This window comes from Aythya marila (assembly GCF_965140915.1).
Source record: "Aythya marila genome assembly, chromosome: 17".
Lineage (NCBI taxonomy): Eukaryota > Metazoa > Chordata > Aves > Anseriformes > Anatidae > Aythya > Aythya marila.
In genome coordinates this window covers 7,885,356-7,909,944 of record NC_139058.1, presented here as the reverse complement: position 1 = coordinate 7,909,944, position 24,589 = coordinate 7,885,356, and the positions used below count along the sequence as shown (strand labels likewise).

Genomic DNA, 24,589 nt, shown 5'->3' with positions numbered 1-24,589 from the left:
TCTTAGACAGCAAAGAAATCCTTGGTGCCTTTACAGCCGTTCCTCTCTGCCTCTTGCTGCACGTGTCCTTCCCCCAACGTGAGCGGAGCCAAAATACTGTGAGTTCTCTAAGAAGTTCTCCACGAAGGTGCCTGACTCTTGCCCTGAGCAGGTTCCCTTTGAGGCAGCTGTGGTGGCTGCCCGTGCACGGGGCAGGTTTGCCATCAGCCTCTCCAGAGGGCCAGCATCACCCCGCAGCACGGGAGCACTCCAGGAAGGCGCTGCCAGACTGGCATCGCCCCCAGGCCGCCGGCGGGGCTGCAGCTAATGTCTTCCAGGTTTGCTTGTTCAGTCGGAATCCAAATCATTTTTGTAATATTTGCGTTACAATGCTGAAGTTTGTTTATTAACTGCCCAAACGAAATGAAAAACAAAACTTCTCAGAGGACCTGACTGCCAAAAGCTCCTGGCTCCTGGACAGAGACAGGTCTCCAGGACTTGATCTCTCCGTAAGCCATGTGTGATGGAGTAAAAGAGGCTGCCGCTGCCCTGCCCCTCCCCTAACCTCCACGTTTTGGAGCCTCCCTCTCCCCATGAATAACTCCAGTGTCTGCCACTGGTGCTGGGCAGAGCTTTGCCAATCATCGTCCTCAGCAGGAAGTGGACATGATTTTGATAGTGTCACTCTACCACACACGAGACACTGAATAGCAGCAAGGAAACTGAGCAGTTCTGTTAATCTCGCTGGTGTTTGGCAACCTCTCAGCAGCAGCCACAGAGGCACTACAGCTGTCTGTCTGCAGCCCCAGGAACACAATGCTGCATTATTTTATATTTGGAGATCATCTTTCCAATCATAAGGTCTGGAATGTTTTATATATTTACTTCTCCGGGAGGAAAGCTTCCTACTGTCACTAATCAACAGATTTTTTTCAGGACTTCCTCTCTTGTGTGTTAGAGAGAGAAATGCAATGATGCCACCAAAGCGCTTTGGGGTCCTAAGGTGGAAATACAGAGTATTACACCTATGTTTTGGAAAGGGCCTTGGAATAAGTTCCGTGGTGCAGCGTACCATCTTTCCTGGTGATGCGAGTCCAACCACAGCCTCCATCCAAACCCTCCTGCAGACTCATGCTTTTTCCCCTTGTGTGCACAGATGTTAACTCACATTGATCCCGTTCTCCCTTCTGCAATATTATTTTGGTGGAGAAGAGACTACAAGAAGAAGCATAATGCAACAAATATATACATGACGAAGTGTTTAATGCTTTGTCTCTCAGACTGCTTTACTTTATCTGTCTTGTAGACAATAAGCATTTAAAAATTAAAAACAATGCACTGGTAGTAAACAAAGGGGTGTTGTCCTTTTGCATGCCCAACACTGATCTCCTGTTTTTTAGCATGCCGAACACTGATCTTGTTTATTTTTTTCCCTTTCTTGTGTTTAATTAGCATTACTTCTCTGCCTAAGTTGGGCGATCAATGGAGCATGAAAGCTGTGCTAGGTGACTTGCAAAACATTAGCCCTCCAGTTGGAGTATTCGCCATCCAAATCAGAGCAGGTGCCAGGAGGCAGCACAGCAGCAGTGGGTTTGGGCAGCATGGCAGGCAGTGCCGGTGGCTCTCTGGTGGCCCAGGTATAGCCCATTTTTTTGGGGATGTACAAGGGGAGATGGCAGAGATGCTGCCTCAGCCCTGCTGCTGCCAGCCGTGGTGCCACCTCGGTGCGTGGTTTCTGTTTCTCTTCCTCAGCAGCCCAGCTGCCTCTGGAGGCACCTCCACCCAGTGTGGTGATTTCAGCCCTGTGGAATGAGTGGGTTAGTGCGGAAGCAGCTCAGCCTGGGCTGGGGGAGCCAGGGCTGCTCTGTGGCCAGGACCAGGACGCTGCACAACTCAGTCCCCAGGGGTGGCTACCAAGCCTGGTTGTGAGTGTGTAGCTGCGCCCAGGTACGGGGCCAGGAGATGGGACGGTGTCACTGACCTAGCATGGGAAATAGAGTGGGTGAATGGGGGCTTGGAGAGCTAACAAACAGAAGGGATGTATTCAACTCGTGGTTGCACCAGGGGCTTTGGGATGAGCCTAGGTTACGAAAGATGCTGCTACAAGGTGTTGTTAAAGCAAGGTGTCCTGGCTCCTGGCCAGGAGGGAGATGAGGTGTGTTGGCACATGAAGTGATCATGGAAGAAAGGTCAGCTGAGGCTGGTGCTGATCTGAGAGCCCTTTGGTGCCTTGTGTTGGGCAGTAATAGAAGGTACAGGGAAGGCATGTGGTAGATGGGAGAGGAGCTGGAGACGTGCATGGAGAATATTTGGCAGCATGGTGGCCCTTGCTAGAAGCCCACAGCCTGGGACCCTGTGCTAGCCCTGTCCCGAGACGGGCTCACAGCTCCAACCAGCAGAGGTTTTGTGCCCTGCTGGGCTCCCCTGTGCCACGGCTGCCAGCACGTGCCCTGTCTCAGGCCGACGCACTGTGCAGCCAGCAGAGAGGCTCCGGCTCACCTCGCTGTAGCCTTGCAGGTGACAACCAGCATTTCAGTTGCTCCTCACCAAGCTCCTCCAGCCACCCACACCGGGTTGCAGGAGCTGAGCAGGGAGCCCACAGACCCCCTCCCAAAGCCACCAGCATGTGGATGAACCCCCGAGCCAGCATCGAGCGGCTTGGCAGGAGCTTGGTCGTTCACAGGACCGAGGGATGTGCTGGGCGACCTGGGGGCCACCTGCACACCCCAACAGAGAGCCGGGGAGGGCACAGACCGGGCTCTGCGTGCGGGGGGGGCTTCGGAGCTGCCAGCGGGTCCCGTGCAAGCAGCATTTGGGGGCACAGCGGGGCCGGGCTCTGCCCCCACCCAGCCGCTCGGGGGGCCCGGGGAGGAGCCGTGGGGGCCGCCCGGTGCCCGCTGCCCCGCGGGGGGATCCCACCGGGGGGGTCCCAGCCCCGGTTTTCCCCCTCGGGTGGGCTCCGAGCGGCCCTGCCCTGCCCGGCCCCGTCCTTCCCCCGGGGGCAGCCCCGCGGCCTCTTTGTCCGCAGGTGGCGGGGACAAAGCGGGGCCGGGGCCGCTCGGGGCCGGCTCCGCTGCCCCCCGGCGCTGCTCCGGGCGCGGCTCCCGGCGCTCGGCCCCGGCGCTGCCGGCGGGTTTTATGCGTGCGGAGCCCGGCGGGGGTGGGAGGAGCCGGGCAGGTTGTGCCCGCCGGGCCCTCCTCCCTCGCTCCCTCCCCGCCCGGCGGAGAGGGGTCGGGGGAGGGGGCAGCATGGCCTGGCCGGCCGGCCCCTTTTCCAGCGCTCATCTGCCCCGGGAGTGCGGCGCCGCTCCTCGCAGGGAGAAGAGGTCCGAATGGAGACAGACGGCAGCCAGCCCGGCCTCGCCTCCCCGGACTCCCCGCACGACCCCTGGTACCGGCTCGCCGCCCCCCTCCCCCCGCACCTTTCCTTTAACCCTCCCCACCCCGTTCACCCCCCCCCCACCCCCCCACCCACCCACCCCCTCTCCCCGGGCTCCCGGTGCACGATCGCGGCCGCCTCCTCCTCCTCCTCCTCCTCCTCTTCTTCTTCCCCCCCGGGCCGGGCAGGCGGCGGCGGCGGCGGCGGTGCCAACATGGCCGATCCGCGCCCTCCCCTCCCCGCCCGGCCCCGCGGGGCTCGGCGGCCCCCCCCCGGCTCACGGCTGTCCCCGTTCCTCCCGCAGCAAAATGTTCATCGGGGGCCTGAGCTGGCAGACCACGCAAGGTGAGCGCCGGGCGGCCCCGCACCTGCCGGCGGTGCCCCGGGGAGAGAGGGGGGTTTGGGGATAAAGGGGGGGCGGTGGGAGCGGGGTTTGGGGTTTGGGGGTTTTTTTGGGGGGTGGTGGTGGCTGTGGGGCCGTGCCGGGACACCCACGGCGGGCGCTGTGCTTGCAGAGGGTTTGCGGGAGTACTTCAGCCAGTTCGGCGAGGTGAAGGAGTGCCTGGTGATGCGGGACCCGCTGACAAAGAGATCCAGGTGAGGAGGCCGGGGCCCGCTCCTCCCTTCGCCCCCGCCGCGGCCCGGCCGCCACTTTAACCAACTTTCTCTCTTCTCTCCGCATCCCCTCTCCTGCCCGGGCTGCGGGGCTCAGGGGCTTCGGGTTCGTCACGTTCATGGACCAGGCTGGCGTCGACAAGGTTCTGGCCCAATCCAGACATGAACTGGACTCCAAGACGGTGAGATGACTTCTCTCATCTCAGGGGTGCATTCGCCGGCGGAGCTCGGCCGCGCTCGGAGCAGCCATCGATTGCGGTGTTTGATTTCCAGTTAGAGGTTGTAAACTATCGATTACTGATAGCGATCGATCGGCCCCTTCTCCACCTCACTTAGCAGCTGGTAGCGTGGCTGCCGCCCCGGCTCCGGGCTCGCTATTGACCGCTGCCCCAGCGGCCGGGCATCGATCCGCGGGGCCCTCGTCCTCCCTCCCGCCGACCGTGAGGCCCCTCCGAGGCCGCCACGAGCCCCCTGCCGAGCCGGGACACCTGAGAGCAGCGGGGGGCGAGGGTTGGGGAGAGGGGGAGCTGCCCCCCGTGCTCCCCGGGGGTGCCGTGCCCCTGGCGCTGCTCCCTGCTCGAGGCCTCGCTGCCTCCCGTGCTCGCCCCTCGGTCGGTCCTCGCGCCCCGCGGCGTTCCCCGGGCGAAGTTTTGGTAACGCTGGCGGAGGTGCAGGACTTTATTGTCTCCGAGCCTGGCCAGCGCCCGCCCATGTGGGCCACCGGCAGCCTCTGGGAGCAGCAGCCGCGGCTCCGGCTCTCGCTCTGCAAACCCAGGCAGCTCCAGAGCCCCCTGGGAGGGCTCGCGGGGGAGATTTCGGCGGCTCCCGGGGCCGGGGGTGGCTGGTACCCGGTCCTGCCTCGCGAATCTGTGGCGCTCGGGAGATGTGCGGGCTCGGTTTTGGGGGGGTGGGGGTGAGGTGTCTGAGTGGGAGGTCCCTGCTCTGCAGTTTTGGTGACTTCCCTTCCCCTGGATTCCTTTTCCGCGTTGCTGCCCCGGGGGTGAAGGTGAGGGTAGGGCTGGGGAGCGGCAGGGGCTGCGAGGGGCTGAGATGGCGAAAGGGCGACGACGTTCCTGTTCTGGGCACGGGCAGGCAAGGAGCCCAAACGAGCAACTTTTATTTCCAGCGCGTGGCTTGGGCATCCTCGCCTTTATCTCGGCACAACGGAGGGGGCGGGAGAGCGAGACCCCCTTTCTGCGGGTTTACGGCGCGAGTCGCAGCGAGATCTGTGTCTGTTCCTGTTTAACCGCCTGGGTCGCTCCCTTTGATGTGCACAGGTCCTTCCTCCCCCCGGGAGCTCGGGGTTAAACCTCTCCCAGCCCTCCTGGCTGGGCCTGGGTCCCCAGGACCCCAAACCTCCTCCTTTGGGAGGGATGGAAAGGGAGCTTTGCTCTGGGGCAGGGTTACAATGAAGTATTTTGAGGAGGACCCAGCTTTTTCTTTTTTTTTTTCCCCTCTTTCTGTTTTGCTAGCCTGTGCAAACACGGTGTCTGATCAGCCAGTCCCGTCAGCACCCTGCAGGCTGGCGTGGACCCCTCTTGGAAGGGCAAGGGCCGAGTGGCCGTCGGGGCAGCGATCCTGGTGGGGTTTGGGGCCGGCAGCGAGGTGAAATCCCGGGTCTCCATTCTTCTCTGAGCTGCCGCTGCCTCCACAACGCTGCTCCGCGGCCCATGAGGGCAGGGAAGGGAAAAGAAGGGAAGGGAAAAGAAGGGAATGGAAGGGGTGGGTGGGTGCTGCAGGAACAGACGGCCTCGTGGCAGAGGGCGCGTGGGGACCGGCTGGCCATTGAAATTCCCGGCTGCATCTGCTCCGCTCGCCCTGCCGGCGCGGCAGAGAGCGTGGGGGCTGTTCCGCCAGGGTCCTTCCTTTGTTAGCAACTTTGATCCCCTTCCCCGGCCTTTTTGGTTTTTAACGCTGGTTGGTTTTCAGCCGGGTCAGGTGTTTTGCCCCAGTAATTGCCAGGTGAGAGGTTGGTCCTGCGTGGAGCCTCCGCGCACCTTTTGCCTGCTGAGCTGAAACTGCTGTGAGTCACGGGTTAAATGACACAAACTCATCTGAATCCTAATTTAGGGTTTTGAGAAACTTTGCAGGAAAAGGCCCGGTGTCCTGAAAGGGCAGCCCGCTCTCGAGGCTCGGTGTCTCCTCGTAAACAGCACTTGATCGACGGTGTCTGCCCAACTTGTTGCTTCATTGTTTTCCAATTCTTCCTACCCTAACGAGCGCTGTTGGCCTGATTCTCCGGGGGAAGCTTGTGCTTTGCAGACTCCTCTTTGTTTGTAAGCTAGATAGCAGCAGCCCACGGGGTTATTTATGGAAATGCTTGATACGAGAATTGGCTTGGCAGTCTCAAGGTAAAAGATTTGCGTGACTTTGTAAAGCTGCAGCTGGCCGCTGCCTTGAGCTTCTTCTTTCTGTCTGGGGGAAGAGCAGGCTCGGTGGTGCTGGGTCACCCGCTCGTTTCTTTGTTGCCGTCCCTGACTTTTTGCTGGGTTTGTCTTTTGTGGTGGAGAGCCTGGCTCTGGGGGCAGCGCCGGCTGATGGAGAGAGGCTGGCTGTAGAGTTGTGATGAAGGAAGGAGCCCAGCCGTGAGGTTTCGTGGCTCCTGCCCTGCCCTGGCCCTGCTTTGGGGCACCAATGCCAGCCAGGTTCATGCAGGAGGTGCTGATGGTGGCTGGTGGCATGGAGAGCGTTACTGAGGAGCCCCCGGTAAACCTGCACTGTCAGGTGTCCCTACAGCCCTGTGGGGTGAAGCGAAAGCGGCTTGTGCTCGGGTGACTTCCACTTGCCGTAGCCTGATACAGGGATTTTTTTGTTTCTCTTTTTTTTTGGATACAATCGGAGCAGCTCTGAATGCTCCCACTCTTCGCAGATTTCTATCTGGGTTCGTAAAAAGGATCCGTGACGTCAGCGGGTGACACTGAAACACAACTCCTCTGGGGCTGGTTGTTTTAACACCAGAAACGAGGGGGGAACGAGGTACCGGTGCTTTTGCTTTAATTAGAAAGCCTCCTGCCACCGAGGAGCAGTCCAGTTTTAGTAACTTGAGGCCGGCGCTGAACTCGCTCTCCTCCGCGTGTTCCCAGGGCTGCCCCTTGAGCCGCTTGCCCGGGCCTCCCTCTACCTGCAACAATAGCTGCTTGTGCAGAAGAATTCGGGCAGCGACTGCCTGCTCCCTGCAGCCAGGAGGACGCGTTATCTCTGCCCAGTTGATCACACTCAGGGTAATGAGAAAATGAGGCCGAGCTTAGCATTGCTGAGTATGAAAGCATCTTCTTGGCAGGGGCTGAATGACACTGGCTGCGAAGTAAAAGACAGTAGATTATTGTTGTTGCTTATTATCTGCCATCAACCTCCTGGGCTCCTGCCGTCCCCCTGTCCTCAAAATTCTCTGTGGGTGCTCGCGCTGGCCAGGCAGGGCATGCATGTGTGTGGGGAGGGAGAGGGGGACGGCTCACATGCCCCAGGGAGGCACCCAGAGGGTCCTCTGATCCTCCTGCTCGCAGCCTGGGGACGGAGGTTTTATTTCTGAGTTTATTTGTGCTCTTCACTTTTGCCTCTGTTTACTTAGGTGCCGGGTTTATTTATGTTGCAGGCCGTGAGTCAGGCCGGAGGTGGGGAAGGCAGAGAGAGGAGCTGGTGGAAGGGCCCGGGGAGGCCGAGCTGCGGGGCTGTGACAAGTGAAAGGGCGCGGGACGGGAGGGCGGCCGGGCTGAACAAAGCAGCGGGAGGCGGGCGAGAGACACAGCTTCCCTCTGGGCTGCTGGGACGATGCTCTGGGCTGCCCTCCCAGCTGCAAGCCCGGCCAAGCGCGGGGCCGAGCCAGCCCTGCCTGTGCCGCGGGTCTCCTTCAGCTGATTTGTAGGTCTGGCTCGTCCCCGACGTGATGTAACTTCGCCGGAGTTGCCGTAAAAAAATAGGCTGTAAAGAAAGAGGTGGAGGCGGAGGAGGAGCGCGGGCTCCATGGGCGCCGGGCGTGCGGCTGCGTTCGCGTCCTCCCGGCTTTGTGGCGGCGCTGGGAGCCCGGCGGGACACGCGGCACCTGGGTGGCGGCTGAGCAGGCACAATGGAGGGCTCAGCGCGCCGAGGGAAGGCTTCGGCTTCATTGTGTGGAGAGGGGCGGCACGCTGCCCCGCGGCCACAGCCCCTGCTCGCCTTCCACGGGAGGCTTTGGGCTCCTGGGTTTATTCTGCACCCTCCTGGCGGCTCTTTTGCTGCTTCACCCTGTGTCATGGGGTGAAAGGCGTTTGGTTTCTCGCCTGCCGCCTCTCGTCCGTCCTGCCGCTAGCCAGGTGAGCTCCGTGCTTGGAGGGCGAGCGAAAGGGAGAGCAAAGAGGCAAAAGGCAGCGCTCTCAGCGCGACGCCGGTGATGCGGGGCAGCCGGGGGCAGGCCGGGAGGGAGGGTGCAGCCGAGCCCGTTAATCCCGGCGTGTGCTGGGCTCTGGGTGCCGCCTGCCCGGCGCTCAGCCCGAGCTGCTGCATGCTGGGACTTGTAGTCTCTGTGGAGCGCACCGTGCTGAGCGGGGGATGATGCCTGCGCCTTGCTTCCTTTGGTGCTCCTCAGGGAGATGCTGCGGGCTTTTAGCGAGGTGAGCCAAGTGGGCAGAGCCAGCCGTGCGCCCGGAGGCAATCCTGCGTGCGTAAAGAGGCAGCAAAAGGGTGCTCACCTCTGCTTTCCAACGTCTCTTTCAGATTGACCCGAAGGTAGCGTTTCCCCGCCGAGCACAGCCCAAGGTAGGTACCACAGCCCTCGGAAGGGGCAATTCGTGGCGGGGAAGCTCTGTCCCGTGCGCGGGGCTGCTGGTGCAGGTAGCGGCGTCACTCCCTGGGGTTTGCTCAGGACTGGTGCTGGGCATGGTCTGACCCGGCCGTCAGGCTGCAGTGCTGGGGGTTGTGGTGCTGGAGGAGCCAGCAGGCCCCTTGGTTACACGTTCGAAGTGCTGCGATGCGCTCTGTGCCACCTCCTGAGGCTGCAGGCAGAGCCCTGAAGCTGCAGGAGACACGGGACAGCTCCATGCTGCGGTGCACGAGGAGAGAGGGCTGCATGTGCACAGCTGCCTGTGGATAAGTGCATGGCAGGGGCGGGCTGAAGGATTTCACTGCACGAAATGCCCTCGTGTGCCTCAGCTCGGGCAAAGGCAGGAGGAGTTTGGTGTTGGACCTTAGGGGCCAGCGGCTCTGGCGTCGCAGTGAGCAGTTGCTGCTTTTAGGCTCTGGGTGTCCCGTCAGGTTTGCTCTCGGCTGGGAGTTTCCAAGTTCGTCGTCTTGATTCCTGGTGCTGTCACGGGAGGAAGAGCTGGAGGGAAGCACGGAGGGAAGGAGAGGCTGGTGCTGGGAGGGGAGGGAGGGGGTCAGGCCCCGCGAACAATCGGTGAGCAGGTATCCCGAGTAACTGGAGCCAGGAAGCACATGGTAGGAATTGGGTTAATTCCATTAAGCAGTTTGGTGACAGAAGGTGCTTTAGTGTTAGAACGGGCTGCTCTCCAAGGCAGGGAATTGCTGCGGATTAGCCCCATGCTCCTTGGGGTAATTAGGACCATGTGTTCCTCTGAGAGCAGGGGTGTAGCCAAGCAGCGAAGGGGAGGATGCAGCTGGAGAGGCAGTTCAAAGGATGTCAGTGTGCCTCCGCCTGGCAGCAGTGGCCCCTCTCAGGGCAGCTCGCTTCTCCCCTTGTCCCAGAGGCACGAGTGAGAAGTGGCACAGGGGTCTTTGCCTCCTTGCAAAGGCAAAACGGGATCTGACTGGGCTTTGTCCAGGCTCCTTTTCGGGGGAAGCAGAACTGACTTCTCCGGGGGAAGGCTGGGGATGTAACACCCTGCTTCTTGGGGGTTTTGGGGGCACCAAGGGAGCGGCAGCAGCTCGGTAAAGGCTGGAGCCTGCTGTCCGAGGAGGAGGTGTTGGTGAGCTGGTGTGTGCCTGCAGGGAAGCGCTTCTGGAGCGCGCCGAGGGCTGGAGCTCGGCTGCCAGGAAGGGGCAGCCGCTGGCTGGCAGCAGAGGGTGAGCTCGTGGCCTTTGGAGCCCCGTTCTCCCCGCTTTGCTCTCAGTTTATTTGGTGAATTCCTGTCCTTCCCTTTTCCAGATGGTGACCCGAACGAAGAAGATATTTGTGGGTGGTCTGTCAGTGAACACTACTGTGGAGGATGTGAAACAGTACTTCGAGCAGTTCGGGAAGGTAAGGCTCTCGAGTGGCGTCGGATCAAAGCTGTTGCTGCTGGGGCAAACGGGAGTTTTCTGAACTTTTTTGGCGGTGGGATTAGGAGCCTGCGAGGCTTTTGTATGGGGTTAAGTAAATCGAAGGTCGGTTACAGAGGTTGGGTAGCTGTAATGTCTTTGTAGCAGACTTAGCCCCGTGTTGGCTTGAAACAAAGAGCTTGTGCTTGTTTCTGGAGTCTCTGGGACCTGGGCTATGGGAAATGGTTTTCCATTTTCCCTTACCCCGAGGCCTGTTGGGCATTTTGGTCCTGCAGATTTGCAGTTTGTTTGGACGCTAAAGGAAGGAGTGTGGACACTCTCACCAGGGCTGCTGCAGCATCAAACCTGTGGGGTTTGGCCTGTTTCTGATTCCAAGCCTTGTGATTGATATTTCTGTAATCCTTTATTAAAAATAAGCCTTTTGGGTCCTGAAAGTTCTCCTGCTGAGTCTTGGGCAGGTGCTGATGTTGTTTTGGGATGTTCGGAGAAAATCTGGCATGTTGGCTGTCCCTTGTGTTGGCCTGGCTCTTCTGTGCCAGCTGGTGGCTCGGGGCAGAGTAGGCTTCTGTGGATTGAAGTTGTTTGTGCCCCTGCTCCATGACAGCCAGGTGTGCGAATCACTGGTCACAACGGGGCTGGAGGATGGAAGAGGCTCAGTCTTGGCCTTTTGGCTGCATCAGGAGGCTGTGAGCCTCCTCAGGAGCAAAGCAGTGGTGTTAGACTGAAGGATCCCAAGATTTTTAATGAAATTAGGAACTGACGGGGATCGTTGCAGCCAAATGCCGAATGTGGTCACTTCTGAGGCAGGGCACTGGGTCTGGTTCACTGTTGCTCGGTGGTGTTGTGTTCTTCTTAGCTGTTTTGGGGCAGGAAGAGCTGGAAACAGTAGCTCTTGGGGTCTTCCCCCCTGGCCAGGGTGGCAGAGCGTGGTTTGCTGGGTGATAACTGGCCAGGATGTTGCTGATAGCATCCTGGATGTGGAATGGTACCACGGGAACTGTGGAGAGCGTGAGGGATGAAGGCTTCAGTATTCATTGTCTTCTGAAAGATCATGCAAAAGGGGTGATGCTACGTTAAGGCACGTTAGCTGGTGAAAAGGAGGGGAGTTTTGAAATCAGTTTTGCCAGATCGTTGGAACATCTGGGCAGACAATTTGGAACAAGTGCTTGTTCAGTACCTTCGCTCAGTTTCAAAAGTCAACTGTGTGTGTGCCTGGAGTGCTGTTGTGACTGCAAAGTGAGACTTGTTTCTGTTTCTGCGTAGCCCTAAGAGAGTGATAATGGCAAAAGTCATCACAAATCCTCGTGTCTGAGAGTCATAAGCTCTGTGTGGTTTTTATTTTCTGTTAGAAATAAGCGAACTGTTCGTCCCTGGGAGCTTTTACATGCTGTCACTGAAGGGCTCCACTAAAGGTGGTGGTGTCCATGTGTCTGTGCCATCTGAAGGCTGTCAGCCGCATGTGTTTCTGTGCTTCTACTGCTGGCTGCGTTCGATAGGAAGCTGAAATGTCTTGGGTGTAATCCCCTTTTAACCTGAACTGTACCCTTGTTAATGTGAAGCAGAAGCATGTCATGTAGCACTCAGTTTGCAAGCAGTTACAGTCCAGTTTGAGAACTCCTTTCCAGTTCTTTTGGAGTGTTACCCTGTTACATTCCTCTTGTTTAATGGCCGCGTGTTGAACGAGGTCCTTACACCAGGAGACTGGCAAGGAGTGGTTGTGTCAGATTGTTTTCTTAGGACTGGGCAGAAGGGAGGGTTCTGCACAGCTCAGTGCGTTCATTGCCCAAGAAGCAGCATCCCGGCCGACATCCGCTGCTCCGTCTGCATTAGGTCGATGCAGCTGGCCTCTCGGCTCCCGGGAGTTTCCATGGGGAGAGGTCAGGGCTGGTCGCATTGATTCTCTGGATTTGGGGCTGTTTCCTGACTCATCTGGCCGTTTCAGCCGAGCAGAGACTCCTCAGAGCTCTAACGTGAAGCATGCGCTCTGGTCTCTAGCCATCTTCCAGGCCAAGCCTCAAATAATTCATCAGAGGCCAGGAAAGCTGTTCCCTGAGAAACTCTCTGCAGGTGGTGGTTCCGTACGGCTGGCCGGGGGATCGGTGGGGGCACACATTGCTGAGGAAAGCCTCTGTGGCCATCAGTGCTGGGGTTCGGAGCTCTGAATGTGCCTCTGTGGTTTCCAGGGCTAAGAACAGCCCGTTGCCCACATTTGGGCAACGTGAGTCATTCTTACGGAGAGCATGACTTTGGTGCGCAGGCTCTTTATGATGCTCGGGGCCTCCCATGTTTCAGAGGTTTCCTGGGATCCCTTCTCCAGAGGGACGCTTGGCACCTGACTTTGTGGTGTTCCACCTCCTAAATTTATGGCATCTTTAAGTGAGAGGTGAAGCTTCAGGCAGGTGAGCCGCATGGTGGAAAGCCTCTGTTGTGTAAACAGCAATGTTTTCTAAGTCACCTGGGACAGTATTCTGGAGTTGGATTGGGATTGGCTGTGAAAGAATTGTTAAGGGTGCCCTTCTTGGGGGACTCACCCTCCAGGGAAATGGCTTTGTCTCTGTTCCCTCTTCCTCTGAGAGACTCCCTGTTTTTCCAGGATCTGGCAGGGGGAAAAATCATTCTTCTTTCCTCCTGCCTGCTCAGGAAGCCGTGGGAGCAGCCACAGTTAGATCCTAGAGAGGAAGGAGAGGGGAGCACAAGTCACGCTGTCCTGATTCCTCAGTATCAAGCTATCAGGCTCCTGTCTGTGCTCTTCAGTCAACCTTTGTGAATCCAAAGGCAGGCTCCGTTTGGCTCTCAGCTTCAGTGAGAGGCCATCCTCTGCCTCTGAGGACAAGGGAGCACGGAGTGCTGCACGGCTTTGCATGGAGGTTATCTTCTAGGAGGCCCTGAGGCTGCAAGCTTAAGCATGGGGTAGGTGTGCCACCACTTGGAGCCTTTAAATCGGGAGAGATGCTTTTTGAAAAACACCCTCCAGTCCAGCCAGAAAGCAAGTATGTGCTGTAGGGATTAGGAGAGGAAGTGCTATGGCCTGCAGTACAGACAGGGTCAAATACGATTATTGTAACGTTCTGTCATCCACATTTGTGCACTGCAAGGTACCAAGGTAGCTGGTGTTGGTGTGTCTCAGATCAGGGCAACACTTGGAGCTTTGTGTGTTCATTAGCTGGGGAAGAAAATATGGAAGTTTGGTTGGGCTCGAAATGAAACGGTTTCCCATTTCAGAAAACAAGATCACTGAGTCTGACTTTCCATTTTGTCATTTCTGCTTATTGTCCTATTTTTGTTTTGTTTTCTTTCCTTGCTGAGTCCAAAACCTTCTCTGAGCCTCGTAAAATGGAAGTGACAAAAGAAAAATGAAAATGTGTGAGAAGGAAATCCCCGAGCTTTACTTAGGGTTAAGGGAAGAAATGGAGAGGCTGGCACCCCCATTCTTCATATCGAAATGCTTGGTTTTGACAGGGAAAAAAAGGTGACGCTTCGAAGAGGATCCCAAATAGTGTGAGAGTTTCTCTGGTTCAAAGAAGGACAGCTTTCTTTTTTTTTTTTTTTTTCCTTCCAAAACTGTGAATGAAAAATATGGGCTGAGGTTTTCATGAGGAAAAATACAAAGTGGTTTTCTGTTTGTTTGTTTGTTTTAGTACAGTAAGAGCCACTGAGAAGTGCTCTCAAGCCAGCTTTGGTTTGTCAGGTGCAGCTGCTAGGGCTTTGAACATGGTGGGATCTCTAGGAAATACTTCTGGCTCCAAATCTCGAGTATCTCTGAGATGCAAGATGGGAACATGCACATGCTTTGTAAAGAGATTTTTTCAACTGTAGGATTGAAGTCCAGGAAAAGAATTACATTCAGAGTATGGGCAGCCAAGTGTCTTGGCTTAAGGTGGAGTGTTGGAGATCTTGAGACTTCACAAGGAAGTATTTCAATATCGTCTCTAGACTCAGGCTACCACCCTCGCTGAAACCTGAAACAGAAGGAGAGGAGGAAGGTACCTCGTACCCAGCACCTCAGGCATAGCTAGTTCTCTGTCTTGCTCAACACGTATGAGGATGCCTCGGGAGCTTGAGTCCCAGCTTCCTCCTTTCCTGCTTCAACCTGTGGGAACGTGTTGCTCTGTATTACTTTTTGGGGACAAAGGGGTTGACCATCAGAGAAATTTCTTTGGGCTGTTGGGTCTCTGAGCTTATAGGCAAAGTTATATACTTAAAGTAATAAGTGAAGAATAATTTTGGATCCTCTTTCTTTTCCAAGGGTTGGTCTGGCAAGGTTTTGGGGTAGAGAGGGTCAAATAAATTACAAGGTAAGAGGCTCAAAACAGATAAGGTCTCTTTTTGTCATAGAGCTCATCTAAGCTGTGAAATCTTTGCCCCAGGGTGTTGTTGCTAAAATTTACATAGGCTCCAAGATGATAGGACAAATTCATGGAGTGCCTGGTAAAGATACAGACACCCCTTCAGGTTTGGGAAATCCCTGAATCACAACTGGCTGGGAGCTGAGGGAGGATCTTGGGATCTGTCATAATATCTTTCCCTTGTCCTTCTGTTCTTCCAAAGGGACTTGCTGTTTGTCTGTGTCCTGGGGGTTGTTGGGCAGCGTGGGCCTCTGCTCTAACTCGGTGCAGCCGGTCTCGTTTGTCATTAGGAGGGAACTTGGGCCTTTCAGAAGCTAGGGGTGCAGAGGTGTGCTGGAAGAAACAGGGGCCTGGCCCCAAATCTGGTGTTTCTTGTGTGCTTTTGCATTTAGTGAAGCAGAAGTGCAAAGAATTTATTCACAATGATGCCTCTGCGTGACTCACTAATCAGTCGAGGCTCCAAGAGCGCTTGAAAAGTGCTTAAAAACAGGCTGCATCTGTCCCTGGGCTTGCAGGTGATCTGCATATTTGGATGAGTTGGTCACGAAACCTCCGTCTCTCAGTGCGGTAGATCGTGCCCAGAGAGAGACCTGCTCTCTAAAAATATCCTGGAAGCAAACAAGAAGGAAAAATCTGCTGAGGTCTGAGTGCGATTCTGACCTTTAAGTTGCCATCTAATACTCAGTCCAAATTCTGGACCGTTTGCTTCAGACAGATTCTGAGATCTCAGTCAGGCGATGACTCCAGTGCTGTCCTGACCGAGGGAACAAGCTCCGTATCTCGCACGCGGGATTTAATGGCAGGTTGCATGGCTGTCACAAATGCATATTCATGTACACCTGCCAGAAAAATGGTGTGGTTGACTGGGGTATATTAAATGAGTTTTCCCTGCTGACTAATTGGAGAACCTTTAGATACTGATAGGGAGTTTCTTTAAGGGAATACTTGTTCCTGCGCTATGGCTAGGCACGATTTCCCTCACTTTGATTTGGGAGAATGTTAATTAATTAATCTTTAATCTGCTGTTCTCTGGAAACTTCGGGGATCAAAGAGTCTTGTCAACCTGCAGTGGATTTCCAAACTGGATTTTGGATTTTCTTCCGCTGATCAGAGGGCAACTTATGCAAATGCTCACACGTAACATGGTTGCGAGGAACAGATGGGGAGGGGAGGAGAAGGGGAATCTGATCACCTCTCTTGTGGCAGTAGGCAGTTCGGCTGGTGGTAACAAAGCCTCTGGAACAAAGGGTGCTCTGTGCTCCGCATCTGGTAGGCAGATAGCCAAAAATGGGGTAGCATTAATGGTCATTCAGATCTTCAGTGGTTCATCTGATATTTGCCAGGTGCCCACGGTGCAGCGTGAGAGCAGGCAGGAATACCTGGGCAGGCTGACCCACTCACCTGTGGCACGGAGCGGGCTCGGTCTCTCCGTTTAGTCTTGTTTTCTGCAGAATGGGGTAAGGAGGCTCAGAAACCTGGTGCCGTGTGGGCACAGCATGCCTGCTCCATGGCACTGGGCTCTGGGTCGGTGCTTTCTCCTCCCCAAAATTAGCTTGCCCTGTCTGAGCAGCCAGGAGATCCTCTCGGGGTGGTTAATGCCCTCCCTTTGACGGGATGGCCAAGCGGTTTCTAGATCATTTGGTTTATGTTTCCCGTGCTGAAGCTGTCTCACCAGCTATTATTCCTCAGCCTGGTGTTTTGTTTTTTCCCCCTACAAATATGTTGCCATGGTTCCTTCCAGGACCAGCCAAGCAGTCTTTAGTTGCTGTTCAAGTGGAAGACACCTGTCTCTGCAAAGCCTTTGCCTGAATATTTACAACTTTCTCCAAGATCTGCCTGTGTGCAAGTGCATCCAATGTTTCTCATCAAACTTGTGTTGGAAATTTTTATTTATTTATTTAAAATCTGCAAGAGGCTGCCATTGGCTTCTCTTTTGTAGAGAGATCCACGGCTGTCCCAGGAAGACTGAAAGGTGGTAGGGTGGGACTAAGCTACTGAAAAAAGTCAGGCTTTTTGGCTGAGCCTAGGTGGATCCTACTGCATTCAGTTTTGGTATAAAATGTCTCCTGTTTGGGAGGCACCTGATGTTTTGGCTGGGCTGAGGGGTGCTTTGGTGGAGAGTCTCTTTGTGAACCTGTCACTTTTCCTCCCTGTCACCCCAACCTCACTGATATCAGGTGCTGGTTCCAGAAGGGCCTCTCGGGAGGGTGCTGCTTGCTGCCCGCCTGCAGCAGGGGCAACTCCATGAAGGATGAGGAGTTCCTCCTCAGGGGGAGTTTTTCTCCCTCCATTTCATGGATGTGTTACTTCCACTGAGCCAAAGCCTTTTTATCTTCCACTCCCATTTGGTTTCCAAAGCTAGAGAGAGCCTCTGGAGGCAGAATGGAGAGGTGATGTTACCTTGGGTTTAAGGCTCGGGGACATGGTACCAACTCCCTCACTGCCAGAAACCTGTCAGAAAGTGATCCTTTATGGTAGGGTTCCTTGGGAAGGACACATCGAAAGAGCAAGGGGTACTGCTCCTGTCACCCCTCTCTTCTTGACGGTTCTGACCCTCGTGGCCAAGCACGGGGAGCGGCAGCATCTCTCCGAATTAACAAACCTTGAACTTGTAACCTCAGTGCTGGATAACTGCTGCCTGGACCAGCAAGCTATATAGTTCCCTGGGAGAGAGCCTTGACCACTAAGCTAAACAGTTCTCCAGTAAAGCGATCTGCTTCTTTGACTGTGTTTAAAGAATTGAAACAAATATTTATTTAAGGGGAGGGGGAGAGCGGGAGAAAGACAATTCACCCAGCGAGAAAGCCTTTGTTCACGTCCAGTTATGATCACAGATTACTTCCACACCCTGTTAAAATGAACTTCGGGGTGCTGCTGAGCCTGCGTGCTGTTTGCCGTGCGCTTCTCCCACTTGCGTTTCTGGCTGCTTTTAGCCGAGGTGTCTCCGCCACCCTTCAGGGGCCGGCTGAAGGCACGGGGCCGGGATCTGTGTGAACCACAAAGCGTCCTTCATCCGCCCTTCATCCTCACCACCCCTCCGCCCGCATCCCGCAAAACACCCTGCTCAGGCCCCCCATGGTCAGGGGCTGAGGCGAGATGGCGGCGTCTGGGTCGGTGCAGGAGGGAGGCGAAGCCCCGGTGCTTTTTCACCTTTTTCCATCGGGAGAGACCCGCTGGGCCCTCACTCCCTCCTCCGCCCCGAGCCCCCCCAGGCTGAGGAGAGCGGGCGCCGCGGGGCGGCTTTGTGCGGGCCCCGCCGCTCGCTCTAATCCGGGCGGCAGCTGCCAATGGCGGCCGCGTTGCCGCGGAGACGGCTCCCGTTGGCGGCCGCCTTTGTTGGGGCCCACCGCGGCCCCCGGCGGGCGGCCATTGTGGCGGCGAGGCCGCCGGGAGACCCCCGCCGCGACGGGCCCGTCGCGGCGGGGGTCTCCCGGCGGCCTCGCCGCCACAATGGTCGCCCACCGGGGCACTTGCCCCCTCAGCACCGCCTTCCCCTCCCGGCCAGCACCGGCTCTCTTTGTCCTCGGCTCCCGAGTGGAGGTGCTGGGGCTCAGATCCTCTCCGACCCGGAGGGCTACGAGGCATGAGCGGCCTCCATGGGGCCAAGGGGAGGCCGCTGGGCTCAGCTTTGCCTCAGGGAGCTGAGTGGAGCCATGCTGGGCTGAGACCACCAAACGCATCTCACCTGTTGCCTTGGGCAGGGTGAGAAGGGGTGGTCGTACATAAGCTTTTTTGGCAATAAAATGCAGTGGTTGTAGCTCTGCGTAAAGTTTGGGCCCCAGAGTTGGGTGGGGTAAGACTATTTCACATACATAGTATTCATATTTACATATATACACTACATGTCCATATATATGTGTCCATTTCAGTTTAGCTCAGGACAGAAGGCAGCTTCCAACAAGGCACGTGTTATATATCATAAATAGGTTCTCACAACACCAGCACGTTTCAGGGTGCTGAGCAGACACCTGACTTCAAAGCACTGGCAGAAACTTGATAAAAGGACCAAGCTGAGGCAGGCTGCGGCTCTCCTCTCAGTGTGTAAAGTGTGGTTTGGGATGAAGCTGTTACCCTTCTCCCCACTCCAAGTGCTGGAGCGCTGTGGGAACTCAGCGGCCGCTGCCCAGGCTGGTGCCCTGAGCTGGGTTTGTGCTCGTACATGCGGGGCTCCACCACGTGCAGCTGCTCCTGCGGAGGCTGCTGGGGCTGATCGGATGGAGGAGGTCAGCCATGTGCCCAACCTTTCTGTGAGCTGGGTTAAAAAATGCATAAAAATAACCAGTAAAAACTTAAGCCACATCAGGTTCCCCACCATCACAGGCATGAAGGGAAGTGGTGTAGGGGCAGGAGCCGAGGGATGGTGGGGAACAGCCGCGCAGGGAGGTGTTTTCAGCCCCCAGCTCCATGGCTGCACCTTGGGAAGCTGCTGAGGCATCGCTTCAGATCTGTGCGAAGTCATACGTGTCCCATGGCTCCGGCTGGGTTGCTCACGTTTTGCAGGTGGTGACTTTGCAGAGGGAGGCAGAGCCAGGACAGGACGAGCGCGAGATGAGCGGGAGCCAGGTTGTCTGTTGTCACCTCACTCCTGCAGGGCAGACGTGTCGGACAACCCCAAGGGCATCGGCGATGACGTCTGTCTGCTCACGATGGCGCTGGAAACGTTAGCAAAGGCTCCTTCCATCCTCAGGGCACCGAGGTGGAGCCGGGTGCCCTGTTTTGTTTGTGGGGAGCTGAAGTTAAGAGCAGTGCCCATGCCGGCGAGCTGTCCCCTCCCTGCCATGGAGTTTGGGTGCTCGCTGCTCGGGGAGCAGGCGCCTTGCACATGGCAGCGCGGCCGGGCAGCTGCTGGCCGAAGACTGCCACCGCCTCCCCCGAGCACTTGCACGTCCAGTTTCATAATCGGATTAAGGCAGTGGTATTAGAGAGGAGGGATGGGTCAGTGGGACAGGTTTACACTGGGGCTTACACGGAGGGGATTGAAGTGTATTTTTTAACCCTGCTCCGCCTGACCTGCGGCGCGGTGCAGATGTGTCTGCAAGGAAACGCCCAGCGGGAAGGTGGTGGTGGGGGAAAGTGGCACCAGGCGATGAGGATGCACCGGGTGATGGGATGTGCTGGGCAATGGGATGCACTGGGCGATGCACTGGGAGATGTGCTGGGCTATGGGATGCACTGGGAGATGTGCTGGGCGATGGGATGTGCTGGGCGATGCGCTGGCCTCGCCATGGAGGAGAGCAGCCCCCGGCCGGCTGGGGGATGGGAGCCGGCCGCCCCTCCCCCCGGGGAGGCAGCCCTCGCTCAGGCCTTGCAGTAAATTTGCTCTAATTACAGCCTCCAGCAGTGGGAAACCTCACTTAGAGGAAAGGCTCCTCCGGGGTGGGGGCGGGGGCCGCTTCCCAGCTTTCCCAGGCGGGCTCTGTTGTCTGAGGCCTCCGCTTCCCCCCGTCGCTGGGAGGCCCCTTATTCCTCTCCCCTCTCCAGCTTTGCTTCTCTCCCCCCCTTTAATTCTCCTCTCCTTTGAGGCTGGGATTTGGGAACAATGCCTTCCCTGCTCTTTGCCCCCCGGCTGGAGCCGCAGGCAAACAATCGGGGTCGCTGGCTGCAGCGTGGGGAGGGGGGAGCCGGCAGGGACTGGGGCCGGGCGAGGGGCTCAGCCCGGCAGCACCTGCCCCGGGCTGGGGGGCTTCGGTTTGGGCAAGGGGCACGGTGGCCCAAGCTGTGGGGATGAGCCTGGTGCGTGCACCCTGTTTCCTTCTTGGGGATGGGAGGTCTTGATCCCTGCTGGTTTGGGGAGGCCGGGTTTGCGCAAATATGTTGGCGATGCTTGCAGTAACCTGATGGGAGCTCTTCTCTTTGCAGGTGGACGACGCGATGCTGATGTTTGACAAGACAACCAACCGACACCGAGGTGAGAGCGGTCTTCTGGCCGTAGGAGCGGGGAGCAGGGAGGGTCCCCCTCCTGCCCTGAGCAGGGAGGCGCTGGTATCCCAGCAGCAGGGCAGGCGGGTCGCAGCTGCTCTTTATCTTGCCTCCAGTCGCCCCATCCTTCTGCATCTGCATCCTTTACCAGCGTCCCTTGCAGCACAGAGAGCTTTTGTCCAGTGCGTTTCCTGTGCTGTAAACTCGCTGAGTTGCAGATATGTGAGAGGAGGCGGCCCCCTCCCCTCCCCTCCCCGCGTACCTCGGTGGCTCCAGCCCGCAGTGTGTGTCTTACCTTGTCCTGTGTAACCCGAGCCCCAGCAGCGCTGACAGAGAGGCTGAGGAGTGCCTGCCTCTCACCCCTTCCTCGGCTGGGAGCCCGCTTGTGCTCCCAGGTCACCTTTTTCTTACACGAGCCCTGCTGGGGTCTGGTTACAGGATGGGAACAAGGCTGTAATGTGTGTGAGCTCCAGACCCAGCCCACCCATGGGTGTCCTTGCCTCCTGCTCCCCGCGTGTGTCTGCAGCCTGCCTGCCTCAGTGCCTGGCACGGCTTGACACCGGTACTGCACCGACTCAGATTGATTGGCAACAGCTTAACCTACGAACCTGGCTTCAGCATCTTCCAAGTCGGGGCCAGAAGCAGCCCTGTGAGCTGTCTGAAGCCCCTCCGAGCACCTCTGCCCCCGCAGCAGGAAGGGGACACTTCCTTCTGCTCTTGCTGCACTGCGTGCCCTTCGGTTCTTTTTGCTTTTTATCAAAAAAACATTAGATCTGTTCTGTTTGCACGCCTTGGGATGGTGTTCCAGCCTCATCTTAAAAGGGAAGAAATGCTCCAACCCCTGTTCCTCCATGGGTACCCTTCAGTCAGTAGTTAATGAGAGTTGTTGGGTATTTAAGGAGGGAGCAGGGGGAGCTGCCTGCCGCTCTGTCAGCAGCGTGGGCCTGGCAGAGGTCTCAGGACAGGTTTTGGCATCAGGGTTTCGCTCTTGAGTTCCTGAGCTCCACCACACATGGGTGTTGAGAGGAATGGTGTGTAACTGCCTGGGCACAGACGGGAAGGGTTTGTGGAGAGATTCTTTTGTAGTACAGATAAAAAGTGGATCCCTGTCCTTGAAAGTTATTGTAAAGCACCATGAAACCGGCCGTTCTGGAAAGCAGAAAGCTCTGCTTAATCCCTGCGTGGCTGTGATGCTAGCCTGGAGAGATCCTTCAACCTGCCTCAGTTCTCCAGAAACAGCTGTAGTCAGCTGAATTTAGTCTGCCCACCCTCACTGGTGTTTGCCAAAACTGTCAGCAGCGGGTTTGGTGGGAGAAAGGAGGTGAGAGCGTGGGCCAGGGCCGTGCTGTGTCTTACCCCCAGGACTAAACTTTGGTGAAGCTTTGCGGATCGCTTTGCCTGTGCATTATCTGTGCAGCTCCCTCTCGTTCCCTGTAACCGCGTTGCTGATACTTGCCCGCTTATGCAAGGTTTTATGAGCAGTGGCCGAAGAGGAAATGAGCAGGGTGTTACTGCGGGCGTGCTGCCTCCAGCACGGATGGGGATGTCCTGGCAAGCAGCTGGTCGTTGCTCTACCAGCTCTCTTTGTGTGAGCGTCTGCTGGGATCCTCCCCAGAGTTACCAGCCGTGTGCTTTGCCTTGCAAATAGCAAAATTAAAAAACAAAGCAAAACAAAAACACTTGGTTTTGAGAACAGTTGGGTCGAGAGCAGAGGGTGGGAGGTACAGAAAGAGAAGGAAAGGGCAGTCCATAAGGGATGGGCTTGTCTTCTTCTGCATAAAGGCAGGAGTTGCTGGAGAGGGAAGATGGGGCACAGCCGTTTCCGAAGGCTGATTGCACTGTCCTTGAAGCTTGTGGCTCCTTCTCTTCTCCTGCCAATAAGAGAATGCAGGGGATGGGTGCGAACTCTGCAGAGCTCTCGCCTGACCAAGGGGGTTTGCTTTTTCTTCAGGGTTTGGCTTTGTCACATTTGAAAGTGAAGACATTGTGGAAAAAGTCTGTGAAATCCACTTCCATGAGATCAACAACAAAATGGTGAGTGGCTGGGCAGGGAGGTACCTGATGGAGAGCAGGGCAGTGGCACAGGGGCACAGTGGCACAGCTGAACCAGCACGATGCTGGCATTTCAGGAAGAGTGCCTTAACTGTACCTGGAGCTGTGCAGTGCTGCAGGTTTTGAAGTTACAGCAAAACCTCACGGTGGCCTGGGAGGGGACAGAGCACTACCTTTATTCAGAAAGGAGGAAAATGAGGCTTTGAGGCCCCGGTGCAAGGCCAGGTGGAAGATGAAGGGCTGGATAAGAGCAGTGTTTGAGCTCCTCCATGCCCGTTGTGTCTGCAGAGCGAGGGGAGGCTGGCAGCGTGCAGGACCTGGGGAAGGACAGCGGGACGGGCTGGTGGGACTGGAGATGGTGGCTGGGGACAGCCGTCCTGGTGGGCAACCTGGCTGGCCCGGGGGCTGCGTGCTCTGTGCTGGCCACAGCCAGGTCTGACCTTGTCTTCCTTGCAGGTGGAGTGCAAAAAAGCCCAGCCGAAGGAGGTGATGTCCCCGACGGGCTCAGCGCGAGGGCGGTCCCGAGTCATGCCTTACGGGATGGATGCCTTCATGCTCGGGATCGGCATGCTGGGTAAGCCCCGGACAAATCTCATCCCAGTCGTGCCCGGCAGCAGCTCCGAGGTTTTCTTGCCAGGAGCCTGCAGCGGGCAGGGCGGCCAAGGGCAGCTCTCCCTGGTGCAGGGCTGGGGACAGCCGGGGAGTGCCGGGACCTGTTTGCGATCACAACTTGCCCTCTGGTGGCACCTGGAAAAACTGCAAACTTGTCGCTGCTGTCCTGTGACAGCCGGAGGAGCTGCCCGGAGGGAGCCAAGTGCTGGGAAGCTCGGATCCTCTGCAGCTTAGTGCCTGTGGTGGCGTATAACCAGTAACTCCTAATGGCTCTTGTGGAACAGGGCACAGCTCAGAGCTGAGCCAAATGCGGAATAATCCATGCCCAAGCATTTTCCCCCTGTGCTTCTGATGGATTTCTGATGGATTAGTTCCTAGAAGAGCCCCAAAGTTTCCACTTGAAATAGTCACCCTTATAAAGGTTCTTACTGTTGCTTAAAGACTATGAAAATGCCCTTAACATTTTAGTTAAGCTTTGTCTCACTTCATTCCCTCCCTCCCACGGACAGCAAGTATCTGGTAGTGCAAGGAAAACCATTACCCCTATTGTGGGACTGTTATAAAGAGCCATCAGTGACAGCCAGCTGGGTTTCGTGTCCCTCAGTGATTCTGAGGTGGATGTGCTCAGACACAAGATTTTAGCAGCCTCCGCTTCCAGGTCTACAAAAGGATCTGAATGGAGCACGAACCTTCCAGCACGGTCGCTGTTCCCAGCCCTCCTCCCTCCCCCTGCTCTGGCCAGCCTCGAGCTGAACCAGGAGCACTCTGTTTGCTCAGGATCATTGCTGGTGCTGCCGGACAGGCTGTACTCAGCCTGGCTTTCCTTGCTAAGCCTGCCGATAACAGGCAGTCACTGAACAAAACCCCCAAAAGGTCATTTTTTTCCCCCAGTGTTTTCACTGGACTTATTGAAGGAAAACAAATCTTCAGCCTGCGGTTTGGGCTTTTGCCTTTTCTAAGCCATCTGAATTTTAAAGTAGCGAGGCTCGAGCTGAGTCATTGCAGAATCCACGTATTCATTTCTTGGGAGATCTCAAATCAAATATTCGTCTCTGAGTCAACGTCCTGCGTTCTCACAGGCCTGTGCTGTAGAGGTGGACGGCTTCCCGGGAGTGGCAGGCACTGTCCTCCTGCCCAGCTCCGGGAAGAAGTGCTCTGCCTGCATTTGCCAGCATCTCTCATGCGAAAGTGACTCAGAGCTTTCAGCCTTTCAGATGCCACCACCTCCCCGATCTGTCCCTAAGTCCAGCTGACGCATCAGACTAAGGCTTTCTGCAGAGCTGTGAGCTTCTGAGAAGGAAACCTTCGTGTCCCTACATGTTGGGAGCGAGGGAAAAAGTTACTGGGGCTGTTAAAGCGCCAGCTCACATGCATCCCGTTCCCTGCCTCAGCGATTCCCTGGGTTTTGTGCTGTGTGTGTGTGTTCTTTCTGAGGGCAATGGTCACGCTGCTTGTGAGCAGCCGGGCACCGAGGAGAGGGACGCGGTGAGGCTGCAGT

General features: G+C 56.6%; 1 protein-coding gene across 4 annotated transcripts in view; it reads left to right on the top strand.

The window, feature by feature from the left end:
- The first annotated feature begins 3,186 nt into the window (after nucleotides 1-3,186).
- The window catches only part of MSI1 (musashi RNA binding protein 1), a 29,424-nt gene continuing 8,021 nt past the window's right edge, over nucleotides 3,187-24,589 (top strand). For all 4 annotated transcript variants that reach the window (XM_082774523.1, XM_082774522.1, XM_082774521.1 and 1 more), the window contains exons 1-9: nucleotides 3,187-3,370; nucleotides 3,663-3,703; nucleotides 3,874-3,955; nucleotides 4,071-4,155; nucleotides 8,663-8,704; nucleotides 10,050-10,142; nucleotides 20,368-20,416; nucleotides 22,379-22,461; nucleotides 22,936-23,053. In XM_082774523.1, coding sequence (XP_082630649.1) covers nucleotides 3,312-3,370; nucleotides 3,663-3,703; nucleotides 3,874-3,955; nucleotides 4,071-4,155; nucleotides 8,663-8,704; nucleotides 10,050-10,142; nucleotides 20,368-20,416; nucleotides 22,379-22,461; nucleotides 22,936-23,053 — 652 coding nt within the window. In that variant the 5' untranslated portion in view covers nucleotides 3,187-3,311. The remainder of the gene's footprint in view (nucleotides 3,371-3,662; nucleotides 3,704-3,873; nucleotides 3,956-4,070; nucleotides 4,156-8,662; nucleotides 8,705-10,049; nucleotides 10,143-20,367; nucleotides 20,417-22,378; nucleotides 22,462-22,935; nucleotides 23,054-24,589) is intronic.